At 43.7% G+C, this 15331-nt stretch overlaps 1 protein-coding gene and 1 long non-coding RNA gene across 5 annotated transcripts; one reads left to right on the top strand and one right to left on the bottom strand.

Annotated features, from left to right (window-relative positions):
- Positions 1–116: 116 nt before the first annotated feature.
- On the top strand, positions 117–6523 carry LOC138239448 (uncharacterized). Its single transcript, XR_011189926.1, has 3 exons — positions 117–389; positions 1727–1927; positions 3545–6523. It is a non-coding gene; the product is annotated as an uncharacterized lncRNA (long non-coding RNA).
- LOC107076030 (signal-regulatory protein beta-2-like) lies at positions 2978–14603 on the bottom strand. Of its 4 annotated transcripts, none has more exons than XR_011189925.1 (7): positions 14532–14602; positions 12910–13099; positions 11326–11667; positions 9010–9285; positions 5222–5563; positions 4203–4324; positions 2978–3546 (listed from the first exon to the last, which is right to left on the bottom strand). XR_011189925.1 is itself a non-coding variant. In XM_015339345.2 (7 exons), the coding sequence occupies exons 1-7, from the start codon at positions 14574–14576 to the stop codon at positions 3495–3497; spliced, it is 1374 nt and encodes a 457-aa protein (XP_015194831.2). In that variant the 5' UTR covers positions 14577–14601; the 3' UTR covers positions 2978–3494. The 4 variants fall into 4 exon arrangements, 3 of the variants coding, with proteins under 3 accessions (XP_015194831.2, XP_015194832.2, XP_015194834.2); XM_015339345.2 differs by having other exon boundaries at positions 4203–4329; positions 14532–14601; XM_015339346.2 differs by lacking the exon at positions 4203–4324 and having other exon boundaries at positions 14532–14603.
- Positions 14604–15331: the final 728 nt, after the last annotated feature.

The following is a 15331-nucleotide window of genomic DNA, read 5'->3' as shown; positions in this document are numbered from 1 at the left end:
AAAAAACACGGGTGCCACAACAATCCCAACCCTACGCCCCAGCTAAGAACACAAATCCGACACGTCTCACGTTTTCGCCGTTTCTCCTTCTTACACACTCGCAGGACGTCGCGTACCGTTATTTGAAACCGGACCGCTCTCTTCAACCCATCCAGAGAGAGCCCCATCTTAGGGATACGCCCAGTTCCACAATCGGATTCCCGCAGGGGAGGCGAGTTAAACAAGCAGAGCGCAACAGCCCCAGACAGCACTGCCGCTGCCAGGCAGGTCGGTCTCCTGTGCCCGGCGCTCTGGGTGAAAGGTGGGGGACCATGGCTGTGGACGCGCCTCTGGCTCGAAGGGGCACCATGCCAGGTGTTGGGGGACCCCGGCTCAGCATTAACCATGAGGTGCGAGGCTAAAAAAAATATGTTTTAAAAAATATATTGTACCCCGGCGGTTCGTCACAGTCAGGACGAATCAGTCTCTCTTTTACAGGCGTTCATTAACAAGCTGAAATTTAATTGCAGACTTTTTAGGTCTGTTTTTTTTTACCGAGTATTGTTTTTTCCTGATCAAGACAGCCGAATCATGCTTCTCGTTACCTCAGCCTTTATCTCTGACAGATTCTTGTTGGAATTTCTAAAACTCTTTTCCCGAGGCGGTTTCTTCCCTTCAGGTCCGAGCAAATCGCTCGTCATTTCGATAAAAACGTGTTTTTTATTTTTCAGGTGATTCCCTTTTGTTAGCTTGTTTGTGCCTGACGTATCGCGTGATGGGGTATTTCGAAGGAGGTTTCTCTGAGAATCTCCTCAGCTGGGCTGAACTGTATTTACCTCACGTCCGCCTGGACGTGTGACGCTTTCTGAGAGCGCTCTAGGATTTATTTTATTTTATTTTTATTTTCTGCTCATTTACCAGCACAGTCATTCGATTGTGTGAAGATGGCAACAGAATTGTGCTTACTGTTAGAGAATCCTCTGAGTATTTCAAAATTCAAGTCTACAAACCTTTAAGAACCGAATTGAATTATTTTGTAGCGAGACGGGGTCGGTGAGGATACAGACAAGAATTCAGGCTCTTTTATGCAGGGGAACTGCTCTTTATTTTGCTGCTGGCACAGGAGCAAAATCAGCGGAAAATATAATTATAATTAGAGCATAACTAGGGTTACTTGGGGTACAGGGACATGTGATAGGGCGTTTAAGTGAGTACGGGTATGAAAGGGTGTAAACCTATTATAGAAATAACTATTTCTATGAGAACCCAACAGCCCACAAGAATGTGCAACCGCACCAGATGGTCAACCCGCGCTGGCCGGTAGCCCTCAGTCCCCCTGTGGCTCCTCCTCCCGTCCTGCCCTTCCTCGGCCGCAACGCCAGGCGAGGGCGCCACAATATTATGATATTTTAATGCATAACGTATCGACGTTAATGTATCAATCTATTACCTATATTCAGTATGTCCCATTACTAAATGTATATAGAAAGAGAAACACATGACAACCAAGTTTATAGAGCGGTTGAATTTTGACCTGGCCTTTTGCGCGTCAGTACCACTGCTGTGGCGTCTTGACGATCGTACAGCCCCTCTCAGTGTTTCCTGCAGAAACCCACGACTAAGATAAACACATTAAATCGACCTCAGTCATTTAGATTAATAATGTTCACGACGGGAAATGCTTTACTGCTTTACTGTTTCCCACAATCATTTCAGGTAATAATAATAATTCCTTCCACTTATACAGCGCTTTCCTGGAAACTCCACTCCAAGCACTTTACAGGTAATGGGGTCTCCCCTCCATCACCACCAGTGTGCAGCCCCACCTGGATGATGTGACAGCAGCCATAGTGCTCCAGTACTCTCACCACACATCAGCTCTCATTGGGGAGGAGAGCAGAGTGAGGAAGCCAGTTCACAGATGGGGATTATTAGGAGGCCATGATTGGTAAGTGCCAATGGGAAATTTGTCCAGGACACTGGGGTAACATCCCTACCCTACATATCACCCCTTGGTAACATGTAGAGGTTAACACAAATGTTGTACAACCTCTTCATTGTGAAAAGAAAAGGCTTTTTTTAAACTGGTTTTGCAATCAGGCTTTTTTAAAAGTAATTGTTGGATAACATTTTAGATTGTCTTAGCTGTAGTCTATCAAAAAAGCCAGATGAGCCAAATGTTCTTCACTAAACCAGTACTGCCTGTCTGAAGACATGAGGAAAGCACTTTACTTCCTGACACATACAGTACTGAAACACTTCTGGACCAACATAGAACTAGTACCTTAGGGCAGCATTTAGCACTGGAAACAAGAATGACTTCACACAGAGAGTGGTGGGTGACTGGAACAAACTATCCAACCCTGCAATTTATAAGCAGAAGTAGCACTTTTGCATCATGTGAAGTATGAGTACTATTCTTTAATACAGATGGACAACAAACAGTGTGTTAAGACCACTACACCCATCCAAAACAAAGGAAACTTTCTGTACTGTTTGTATAGAGGGAATCTCTGAATTAAAACTAATTACACACCAAATATATCATAGATTTAAAAATCTATGATGATACAGTAAATAAATTAAAGGAATAACCATTTAACAAATTGATAAATGCTACAAATTTGAATACCCTAGTCTGTACTGTTCAATAATTAAACAGATACATGTAAGAAGATAGTAATTAAAATAAAATCACTTGGCTGTTTCCCTGACATGAGTGAATTAAGGGTTACTCAGTTTCAGTGAAAAGGCCTGAGATGATGTGCAGTAGTTACCACACATGTGCAAAAGCAGAGTTAGAATGAAGTATGAAACAGAGCCCTGGAGACACAGTTCACAGTTTAGACATGTGACTTAAATTCTCCTTACAAAGAAAACTTTATCATGTCAAGTCTTGTGTAATCCAAGGAGAAGGCTGTTTATTTTATACTTCAGCCGTGATTTCACTGAATTAACATTCAAATATTAATGGTTCACACACAAAACCAACAAGCAAGAGATTAATAAAATGATATATTTCAATTGTGTCATTTTACTGATGACCCAGAGGACACAGGCGGAAACTACTGATGTGCATTTAAAACTGAGAACAGAAGACAATTCTTTACACATGTGGTGGTGGGTGTGTGGAACAAGCTAACAGTTGAAACAGATATCTCGGATTCTTTCAAAAAATGGCTGGATGAAATACTTGATTCAGTCTGCAGAGCTGTGAGTGTGGAGCTGTGGTGTTGAGTGTTCAGGGTGTAGAGTGTAGACAGGGTCACTCAGTGTGCAGGGCTGTGAGTGTGGAGCTCAGTGGTGTTGAGTGTAGACAGGGTTAATCAGTGTGCAGGGCTGTGAGTGTGGAGCTCAGTGGTGTTGAGTGTAGACAGGGTTAATCAGTGTGCAGGGCTGTGAGTGTGGAGCTCAGTGGTGTTGAATGTAGACAGGGTTAATCAGTGTGCAGGGCTGTGAGTGTGGAGCTCAGTGGTGTTGAGTTTTTTGATGACATAGAGTGCACACAGGTTCATCTAGAAAACTGTGTCTCGTTCCTCGGTCACCTTCTCTTCTCCTTCCCTAGTCCTGTGTGAGAACAGAAGACAGAAAGAACAGCAGTTCAGTCCAGCAGTCCAGCACACAGCAACACCAACACAGCAGTGCAGAGACGTGAAACACTGAGCTGGAAACCTCTGCCGTTCGGGAAGAGAGCAGAGCCTCTGTCACTCTGCACCAGAGGGAGGAGGGAGTGAGGTGGCAACGACCTGACCTGTTGATCAAGTCTCTTTGGTAGATGGTTCTGTTTTTAAGAAGAGAAGATGCACTATATATTATAGAGGACGTTTGGGGAAAAGTGCACGCAGAGCACAAGTATGAGCCAGAGTTTTGTTTCTGTTCCCTAAATGTAAAAAGTCAAAAAGCACTATTTTTACCTCACAGCTGCTTAGTGTCTGTTATTAAAATGTTATGATATTAAAAGATCACCTCTACAGCACACTGCCCTCAGGAGAACCCCCTCGTGTTCAATGTGTTTTTACCTTTCCAGTGGAGAAATAGTCGTCTTTATTTTTATAACACAGTCACATTCTTCTGTGCACAGGGAGAGATGTAAGTGATTTCAGAGGCATCAGGGATTTGCCAAACACAAGGTATCATCCAAAGAATTTGATTAAGTGACTGGTCAATGTTAGAGAAGTGAAAGAATTAATCAGCCAGAGCCTGTCCCAGAGCCTGTCTCTTACCTGCCTCCTGGTAGAGTTCCTCTCGCTCTGTACAGGGAGATGCACAGAACCAGCACAGCCAGTGTCACCAGTACAAACACTGCCAGTCTCACTGCTGCTTGTACACTGGGAGAAGCATCAGGCTGTGCTGGGGCGAGAGACAGGGGTCAGTGTGACTGGGACAAGGACACATTAACAGCACTGTGGGGGGGTGACAGGTGGACAGGAAGTGGACAAGCAGTTAGGCTGAGGAGACAGAATCTAAGGGAGAAGAAGAGTGTGGACAGACACCGTCACCAGACACTGCCTCACCAGACCTTTGGGTTTCAGAAACCAACCTGTGCCTGGTGCAAGAGAGAACAGAGAAGGGAAACAGCAGAAGACAAGACTACAGCCAGAGACCCCCACTGTAGACTTGGGGAGACTACATCAACCCCTATTCTGCTCTACATGGAGAAAAGGTCATACAGTATCTCTTCCTGTAGGCAACTGAGCACTAAATATTATTTTAACATTTTCTGTGTAGTTTGAACTTTCAATAATCTGTAGTAATTCAAGGGAATCTTGATTAATTCTACCTTGGGTCTCTGTCCTCTCTTTAAAATCTATATAAGATAAATCAACCTTTTATTTTAAAAAAGGGGAAAGTGTACTTAAGAGTTCATTTGAGTTTCACCACAATATTTTTTTTTAAAGCAAGCAGTGAATTCCAGATTTGGAGCAGTACCAGAGCAGTACAGTACAATACAAGATCGAGTACAAGATCGAAGAACTTTGTCATGAGAGACGCTAAGAATTGCAGGGATGTGGTGTGTCATTGTTTACAACAATAACTCCCACTGACACACTGTGACTACAACACCTTTTTCTCTCCAGAGATTTTTAAGCCTGTCTTTTCTCCAGTGTGATGTACAGTATCTTCACCTCTCAGGATCAGGCCTGGGGGAATGCTGGAGCAGCTCTGGTTATTGAGGTTATCTGTTCTTGCCCCTGGAGAGCTCTGATCCTGGAGAGACTGGAGTGAGATTGAAGACATTTACCTGCCACTGTCAGATTCATTCCTGGTCCTGGGATTGCGATCTCACTGGAGGGACCTGGTCTGTACTTGTCACAGTAATAGACCCCAGAGTCCCCCAGGGTCAGGTTGTCTATTCTGATGGACTTGTCTGCTAGATGGTTCTCTAATATAAAGGCCACGCGGGGGTCACTGGCCCCACCTCCTGTATTGAAGAAGGGCTGTCTGCCTCTGCCTGTGTCTCTGCTCCACCTTGTTGCTCCAGCCCTTGTATCACGGACAGTACAGTTGAGAGTGACCGACTGCCCCTCAGTCCCAGTGACCAGACTCGGGACCTGAGTGATCAGATCTTCCCCCAACACAGCTCCTGGAAAAGAAACCAGCAGCTCTGTCACTGACCAGCCCAGCAGAACTCACACCTGCACAGTCCCGGGCAAAAGTACTGACATCTACCAGCTCTCAAAGACAGATTTATCTTATCCAATTTTGTACAGATTACTCACACCTCTCCCCCAATTCTATTTATTTCTTGATAGTATTTTCACCTGCTGTGTCTTGTCCCTCCTACTCTATATTCTGTACCCTAACAATTGTAAGAGCAAACATACACAGAGACACTCAATACGTATGCTGATGACACAGCCCTTGTCAGCTCATTAAAGTACCTAGAAAATCATCACAGGCCCATTCTAAATGATTTTCCTAAATGGTGTGAGAAGTTGTCTTTAAAGTGATAAATGTTCTGAAAATACCTACAATTAATTGGGACTGGACTCACAGACAAAAACCTAAGATCGGCCAAGTGTTCTGAAACCATTTAAAAAAAAAGTTTTCTTAGGAAACTCAGTTATTTCAAGCTAGATAGAACTATTTTAACACTTTTCTACATGTCATTTATTAAAAGTGTCTTAACATACTGTGTCACTGTTGCTTTGGCAACAAACCTCCAGAAATACAGCTGAGTCTTTGTGGACTGCAACACAATAGGTGTTCCTTGGTTTAGAAGGGACCAGAGGTAAATGTAGACATAAAGGGGCTTGTATTTATATTTGGAGGAATATTAACTTCCTTAGACTGAGCTTGTCTCTCAGTGATGCAGTATCCAGTTCAGAGAAGCAGTTCTCCCAGTTGTGCGTCAGTGTTAAAGAGCAGACTGTGCTGGGAGGGCCTGATATTATACAGAAACCAGCGGGACCTCCCTGAACCCAGGTTTGCAGAAGGGCTTGTGAAGGACCACTGAGAGTCACTTTGAATTGTAGTAGTCCTGGACTCAGACTTCTTGTGATTATGTTAAATGTTAATTAAGCAAATAAATATTTGGATTTTAGTTTTGTGCCTATGTCACTCTGTTTTTACGGAATGTATTATCAGGAGTTTGAAGCTAATATCAGGATATGTTCAAACCCTGTTTTATTACATTTGGCAAAAGAGCTGGTTATTGTTACAGAATAATTATTAAACATACAGTGCATTTCATAATATACTAAGAACTTTTCAAAGGTTATAATACATTGGAAGCATACATACAAACAAAATAAAAGAAAAGGAAAATAATTTCAGACATGTTATTGACACTATCTTCAGCCCGTAACCTTTGACATTAAAATGCTTGATTGCAGAACTAAAAATGTAGTTGTACATGAAAAATGTAGTGATATTTTAAAGGGGTATTAATAAAAAAAGAATTCCTCTTGGATGTCATTAGAAAGCTGCTGGCTTTTGCTTTGAGGTTGCAGCGGGAAAGTGCACAGGAAGATGTCTTAATCTTGTCATGCATAATTGCCTGTAGACCTGGCATAGATGCTGGATTGATAATATTACTAATGATGGCAGCAGCAAAGGAATCTGATCTGATCGGCATAAGGAAGGGGATTGACAGGTGGACAGGCAGTGGACAAGCAGTCAGGATGAGGAGACAGAATCTAAGGGAGAAGAAGATTGTGGACAGACAGTCACCAGACACTGCGTCACCAGACAAGGAAGACTGATCAGTATGACAGGAGTTGCTAGGTACAGGTAGCAGTGTGTGTGTTAAGATAGCATCACAGTGTAAATCAGCACAGCTAGTCAGGAGGATGGAGCGCAAGTGTACTACTGTAACTCAGTAGCAGGAACGAGAGATGTTCATGTCCTGGTCAAAATTCTTTCAAGTGAAAGATAACACCCGAGGTGTACATGACTTTCCTTCCTGACACATGTTACTTTTGGGTGTCAGACTTCCACTGCCTGTGTCCCAGAGCCTGGGGACAGTGAGGAAGATGAAGAGCTCTGCTCCTGCCTGTGTCTGAGCCCAGGGACAGTGAGGAAGATGAAGATCTCTGCTCCTGCCTGTGTCTGAGCTGCAGGGAGCTGCGGGACAGGTTCGGGGGAAATCTGGGGTTCCTGCTTGCAGAGGGGTTGTCAGGGTGGGGTGGGTCACTGATGTGTTGGAGATCTGTCAGGATCACTATGACAGGTGGAATGGCCGCCTCTTGCTTGTGACCTGTCTGAAGACCCTGCGTTCTTCTGTACCTCACAGTGCACACTTTCACTCCTAATGATTCTTAAAAAGAAGCTACCTAGACACACCACGTTTCCAAATAATTTAAAAAAGGTTTAGACACCACTGTACACAAAGCAGAGCGGGAGTGTGGAACAACCTGCTCGGGCATATTGTTGAAGCCGATACTACAGTTTCTTTTAAGAAACAGCTAGATGAGAAGCTATTATCAATTAACGACTGAACGAGCCAGATGGGCCAAAGGACTCCTCTCGTCTGTGACCTGGGTCATGTTCTTACATCAGCTTCCTCCGTGTGAACACACACAGAGAAAGAGATGGCAAAAAGCACGCACCGGCTGTCCAACCACAAAACCTAGTAAGAAAAAGCTCACAACCTACAGCCCAGAATGGCAACATGCTCCCACAACCCTTTGTGTAAAGTAGTGCCTCCTGTCCTCAGGTTTAAATGCTGATGGCATCTACATACCTGTCTAGAGCTCATCCTGAGAGACAGGCAGAAGGCTACAGGGACTCACACTCGCCACTCCACTAATTCAAAACTGCCAGCAGGCTCTTACTCTTTATTTCTATTTCTATTCCTGGGAAAAGGTGAAGTTTATTTTATTTTTGCAGAAACAGCATAGAGGATGACGGGGCTTAAACACTTCTCCTCTGTGGGTTCTCTATTTCTTCAATGTCTTCCTTCCTCCTCCTTCACCTCTCCACCCTCTCTCTTAATCCACTGTAGTGTCCAGTCAGTGTGTCTGTACTGTATTAACCCCTCTCTCTCAGTGCAGTGTTAATGTACTGGAGTGTCCAGTCAGTGTGTCTGTAGTGTATTAACCCCTCTCTCTCAGTGCAGTGTTAATGTACTGGAGTGTCCAGTCAGTGTGTCTGGACTGTATTAACCCCTCTCTCTCAGTGCAGTGTTCATGTACTGGAGTGTCCAGTCAGTGTGTCTGTACTGTATTAACCCCTCTCTCTCAGTGCAGTGTTAATGTACTGGAGTGTCCAGTCAGTGTGTCTGTACTGTATTAACCCCTCTCTCTCAGTGCAGTGTTAATGTACTGGAGTGTCCAGTCAGTGTGTCTGTACTGTATTAACCCCTCTCTCTCAGTGTAGTGTTAATGTACTGGAGTGTCCAGTCAGTGTGTCTGTACTGTATTAACCCCTCTCTCTCAGTGCAGTGTTAATGTCCTGTAGTGTCCAGTCAGTGTGTCTGTACTGTATTGACCCCTCTCTCTCAGTGCAGTGTTAATGTACTGTAGTGTCCAGTCAGTGTGTCTGTGCTGTATTAACCCCTCTCTCTGTCAGTAGTATTACTGTACTCACTGCCGATGTGGTCTCTGAGTTGTATGGTCTTTTCCTTGCTTGTATTAAAGTGCGATGCTTCACAGGTGATGTTATTACTGATGTCTTCTGCTGTAATGTCCAGATTGAAGACACTGCCGAGCTGCCCCTTCGGTTTCTCCCTGATTCGATTACTGTTCTTTCTCCAGGACAGGACCGTGCCCTGAGGTCCAATCACACTGCAGTTCAGACTGATGCTTCCTGGCACCACGACTCTGCCAGCACTAGGGCCCTGGAGCTCTGGACTGTGTAGTCTTACTGCAGCACAAGAGAGAGGCTGACTGGCACTCTGGTTACAACATCAGGGGTTAGAAGGAGTTATTTCAGTGCCCATGTCAACCTACAGTGTTAAAGTGGCACTTTTCAAGGTAAAAACAAAAAGCTCACAAAAACATGAGAAATAAAATCAAAACAACATTATATAGAAATAAAGAAATAAAGATAGATAGAAAAAGGAGAAGAGACATCATGGATAAAAAGCCTGACTAAACAGATATGTCTTGAGACCAGAGTTAAAAAGTCCAGAGTTTTCAATTTCTCAGAGTGGTAGTGTAAAAGGTCTTGCTTATATGCATTATTAACATGTTCAAATATTGTAACTAATAACTACAGTATAACTTATATTAGTAGTGTTCTTTTTCCTTTTCAATTATAATATTTCCTTTTCCATTTATTTTCCCAAATATATTTATACGTACTTCCTGCTTGTTTTTATTCTACGTATTCTATATGTACTTCCTTCTTGTTCTCTTGTTTTTATTCTTCTGGCTTTCTTAGAATTCCCGGTGGATCAGGTCTTCTCATGAAGCCACTGACTGTGTTTGTGCCTGGAGCTGAGCTCATGAGGGTGGACAGCAGGTTGTGGGGTCTGCTTTGTGTCTCATGTGTCACGATCAGACTGTTTGAGTGCTCTGCCCCTTGTGTGTCCGTGTCACTGGCTGGGATGAAGCACACAGGTCCAGCACAGCTCTGATTGCTGGACTGGGTTTAAATCCTTTGGGTTTCAGAAACCACCCTGTGCCTGGTGCAAGAGAGAACAGAGAAGGGAAACAGCAGAAGACAAGACTACAGCCAGAGACCCCACTGTAGACTTGGGGAGACTACATCAACCCCTATTCTGCTCTACAGGGAGAAAGGTCATATCTCTTCCTATAGGCAACTGAGCACTAAATATAATTTTAATATTTTCTGTGTATTATTAACTTTCAATAGTCTGTAATTATTCAGGGAAATTTGAGCTTGGGTCTCTGTCCTCTCTTTATAATCTAGAGAAGATAAATCAAATTCTCATTTTAAAAAAGGGAAAAGCGTACTTAAGCGTTCTTTGAATTTCACCACAGTATTTTTTTAAAGCAAGGAGTGAATTCAAGATTTGGAGCTGTACAAGAACAGTACAGTACAAGATCGTACTAAAAGATGTGCTTCAGCACAGCATAACACCCTACTTGGTCATTAGAGATGCTAAGAATTGCAGGGATGTGGTGTGTCATTGTTTATAACAATAACTCACACTGACACACTGTGACAACAACACTAACACACTGGAACTGCAACACTTACGCACACTAACACACAGTAGCTACAACACTGACTCACGCTGACACTGTTACGCCGGGCCCAACAAGGTGTTGAGACGGGCTCGGTGAAAATTAGAGTCAAGGAGCCAAGATATGCGGCAATCAAAATAATTTATTTGCTGACAGCGCTGAAGAGGACAAACAGAGCTGAGACTGAGGAAACAGCTGAGGCAGTAGCTGCGCAGCTGAAGCAGGCAGAGCAGAGGCCTGAGGTGATGAAGAGATGATTAGTGGCAATGACAGAGGAACTGGAAACTGAGGATTAAGAAACACTGAGAAATGCTTCTGAGATCCCAAAACTGAGACAAACTCAAAGCAGGGTTAGTGACTCAATGGTTCCTCAGGGCTTAAATACTGTGTGAGGTTCCCTAATTGGCCTGATAGGCCCGGCCTGATCTCGTAGAGGATGACCCCAGTGAGTCTCCAGCGTGTGTGGAATGCGCATTGGTAATTGGTGGAGCTAACGCGGCAGTGCTGGAGCTCGTTGGGGCGTAAGAGACACACTGTGAGTACAACACTGACACACTGTGACTACAACACCTTTTTCTCTCCAGAGATTTTTAAAAGCCTGTCTTTTCTCCAGTGTGATGTACAGTACCTTCACCTCTCAGGATCAGGCCTGGGGGAATGCTGGAGCAGCTCTGGTTATTGAGGTTATCTGTTCTTGCCCCTGGGAGAGCTCTGATCCTGGAGAGACTGGAGTGAGATTGAAGACACTCACCTGTCACTGTCAGAGTCACTCCTGGTCCTGGGATTGCGATCTCACTGGAGGGACCTGGTCTGTACTTGTCACAGTAATAGACCCCAGAGTCCCCCAGGGTCAGGTTGTCTATTCTGATGGACTTGTCTGTTAGATGGTTCTCTAATATAAAGGCCACGCGGGGGTCACTGGCCCCACCTCCTGTATTGAAGAAGGGCTGTCTGCCTCTGCCTGTGTCTCTGCTCCACCTTGTTGCTCCAGCACTTGTATTACGGACAGTACAGTTGAGAGTGACCGACTGCCCCTCAGTCCTATGGACCAGACTCGGGACCTGAGTGATCACATGTTCCCCCATCACAGCTCCTGGAAAAGAAACCAGCAGCTCTGTCACTGACCAGCCCAGCAGCACTCACACCTGCACAGTCCTGGGCAAAAGTACTGACTTCCACCAGCTCTCAATGACAGATTAATTGCTAGTTAGATCTTATCCAATTTTGTACAGATTACTCACACCTCTCCCCTGATTCTATATATTTCTGGATATTATTTTCACCTGCTGTGTCTTGTCCCTCCTACTCTATATTCTGTACCCTAGCGATTGTAAGAGCAAACACACACAGAGACATCTTAATACGTATGCTGATGACACAGCCCTTGTCAGGGCTCATAGAGAAATACCTAAAATGAGACAAGTTTTCTCACACCACTTTTAAAAAAGGTCAACAGAGACTCTTTTCTCTTCAGAAGCTCAGCTATTTCAAGTTAGATAAAACTATTTTAACACTTTCTACATGGCCTTTATTAAAAGTATCTTAACATACTGTCTCACTGTTGCTATGGCAACAGAGCTCCAGAAATTCAGCTGGCTCTCTGAACTTGGACACAACTGGTGTTACTTTACAAAGGACCAGAGGTAAATACAGAGATGAAGGGCTGTGTGCTTATATTTGGAGGAATATTAATCTCCTTAGGCTGAGCTCGTGTCTCAGTGATGCAGTATCCAGTTCAGAGAAGCAGTTCTCCCAGTTGTGCGTCAGTGTTAAAGAGCAGACTGTGCTGGGAGGGTCTTATATTGTACAGAAACCAGTGGGACATGAACCCAAGAAAGTGCTTCCATAGCACTTCACCAGGCAGTGTGACAACAACCCAAAACATGAGGCCAAGGGAACGAGAGAATCCCTCTGGACATGATATTGTTAGACTGGCCCAGTCAATCTCTGGGTTTAAATGCCCCTGAGCAGCATTTTACAAGTCAAGTTTGATTGCCTTAAAGAGATTGAAGTTTATCTCATGATCACAAATACAGTTTGCTTAACTTTAAAGCACGGATAAGGTCTAACTTTGCTGTCCCAATATGTTGGGAGGACACCATATTTACACTTTAAAAACGATGTGGCTTTTTAGAAAGAGAACCTTTGCTACACAGTTTAACTAAACGTAAGGCGGACTGTAAATTTGTGTGAAATTTTATATTTGTCTCACTTCCTTAATTTTGAGGCCCAAATAACTGTTAATGCTCCTTTACCTAAAACCACCACAATTGTTTAAAAAATAACTACATTTACAGAGAAATGACTAATTGGTTTATTTAAACCTGTATCTTACCTTGAGGGCGAAGCAGCAGAGTCAGGCAGAGAAGGAGCCAGCAGGTTTTAGCTGCGAGAGACATTGCGTCCTTAGGATAGCATGTCTGTTTGCGTGAGACAGGCTCAGAGGGTGATATGAGGAAGTGACAAGGCAACATAGAAAGAAGTATAGACGAAGCAACACTCGACCCATCTGGCCAGTTCAGAATCTGCAGAAGCCCAAGAGCAAAGAATGTGTGGTTAATTAAATGTTAACAATAATATAGGTTCAGTGCCTGTTCTTTTACACAAGTACTTTTAAAGTTCTAACAAGTTGTTGTGTCTATGTTTCCATCCATTACCTACCCACTTTATGGGGAGCTGGAGTCTATGCCATGCCAGCAAGCAACAGGCACAAGGCAGGGTACACCCTAGATGGGACAGAGGGCACACATAGATACAGACACACTCACAGCACGGCCAATTTTCCCAGAAGCCAATGAACCTACCAGGACGTCTTTGAACTCTGAGATCACCCAGAAGAAACCCACTCGAACGGTGTAAGAACATTCAAGCTCCACACAGACAGCACCCCAAGACTTGAACCCAGGGCCTCACTGCTGCTAGGCAGCACTGCTTCACTGTTCCACCTACATTTAAAACGCAAGCTACAAAATTAAGTTCTCGATCAAAAAATTGAAATACCCCAACTAACAAGTGTGGTTGGGTGGTATTAAAAGCTGATTAGAAATGTATAAATAAAACCCCTGCATGTGTTCAAACTGTCCTTTAATTGTGTCCTGCACCTTTAAGACTCAATCGAGCCGCTCTCGAGTGGGCGGGCCCAGTCCTGTGTTCGTCTGTATATTGTATATGCATTATGTATGTATATACAATACTATAGCATTCAGGTGCAGTTAAACTTTGACACAGAAAAGTGAGAAAATGGCTGATTGTGCTTCTTTGAATTGGAATGTCATCCGTTCAAGAACTAGGTTTGCTCGTGAACGGAATTTGGGATCAAATTAACTTGTAGGGAAAAAATACCTACTATTATTTGGTTATTCGTGAAAGCAGGAAGTGCTGTACTTGAAGGTTTCATACTTGTTTGGAAACTGTTTTCCTGCTGCTGTTTCGGTTAGCAGAGGCGGTGTGCTCGTTTTTAAACTGGAATTAATACTGGCTACTCAGTGAAAGGAGATGTTTCACCAAGGAGGAAAGACTTATTTTATGTATTTGCTTATTGTTTACTAAACATTTTGCAGCTCGTCTCAGTACATATTATCTTTTAATGTCCCCAGCACGGTCCTGTCTATTTCCAGAGCCTTTATATGAAATAATTGTATCCGACTCACTTCACATGTTTTATTTTTCTGTAACTCAAACTTCGGCAATCATTACCAAGGTTGATTGTTACAACATATTGTGTATCTACCAGGTTTTGTTTACGCTGTTTGTAAGAGCAGCGCTGTAAACCCTTGTGTCCCACTTAAAACTGCACTCAGGAGAAGTACAGTGTGTCCTCCCTGAATTAATAGGATAAAGCAGTTAGAAAATGTCTGGATTGTAAGATGTTGTTAATTATTAAAAACACAGAGAAAAGATTAAAAAGATCACATTCCAAACTAAGATGGTTTGGTCAGTAAAAAGGAACTTTCTCACCTGCTCTGTCCTCATGTGCTTTATGTCCCTGCTAGCATTTTCCATTTTATATCCTGGCTACTCCTCTCTCCCTCACTGGTCAATATCCCTGCTACCCTCTGCTCTCTCCTGAAGCGGTTCTTGGAATTAATCTGTATTTGTTTCCTGACTTGGCTCAGCACTCCAATATCAAGCAAACTCTGATACCAACAAACAACTGGTACACTTGTCTCCCAATCTAGGCATAACTTTCATCGTGCATTTGAATGGCTGGGATTTCCGTTTCTGCTAGTTGGTCAGTTTCTCTTCTTCGCTGTAGTTTCACCTGAGATGTCCCCTTTTGTGCTTTTCTTTTATGCCTGAATAAATGATTGATTATATTGCATTGAATACTGCTGGGGGTGTCACTCAGCCAACTAGAGTAAATCGAAGAAAGACATTTTTTCTTGAGTTTATACATGTTAATCCTTGTACTGTTTATCAAACTGCTAGAATCCAGCCTCAGAGTCTCACAGATGACATTCCTCCCCTAGAGGGCGCTCCACTACTCCTGTCATCATTCCTGTGATTGTTGCTGTGTTCCCCAGGTGTACCCTGTTATGTGTACTGCTATTTAAAGACCAGCTCCTCCAGCCCCCGGGGCTCAACATTAGGGTACAGATGTGGCGAGGCCCCCCTGGCACCAGGAAACCTTACGTCCATCTCCTGAGGGCACAGGCCTCAACCCCGACACCCCCTGTTTCCTGAGCCCGGGGTCTGGAGGACCGTCACCCTTGGACCTCCATGTTTTTTCTGTCTGTGTGCTCCCCCCTCTCAGGGAT

Source organism: Lepisosteus oculatus, chromosome 6 (genome assembly GCF_040954835.1).
Source record: "Lepisosteus oculatus isolate fLepOcu1 chromosome 6, fLepOcu1.hap2, whole genome shotgun sequence".
In the NCBI taxonomy this organism is placed as follows: Eukaryota; Metazoa; Chordata; class Actinopteri; order Semionotiformes; family Lepisosteidae; genus Lepisosteus; species Lepisosteus oculatus.
The sequence above is the reverse complement of the archived record's forward strand: the minus strand, read 5'-3'. Positions and strand labels throughout refer to the sequence as shown.

What these genes read in the sequence shown, in the direction of transcription:
- LOC107076030 (XM_015339345.2), bottom strand. Translation starts at nt 14,576, where the DNA reads ATGGAAAATGCTAGCAGGGACATAAAGCACATGAGGACAGAGCAG. An exon ending in TCTGCTGCTTCGCCCTCAAG is followed by an intron (nt 11,668 to 12,909) that starts GTAAGATACAGG and finishes TTTCTTTTCCAG; the next exon opens with GAGCTGTGATGGGGGAACAT. An exon ending in GGAACTCTACCAGGAGGCAG is followed by an intron (nt 3,547 to 4,202) that starts GTAAGAGACAGG and finishes GTTCTCACACAG; the next exon opens with GACTAGGGAAGGAGAAGAGA.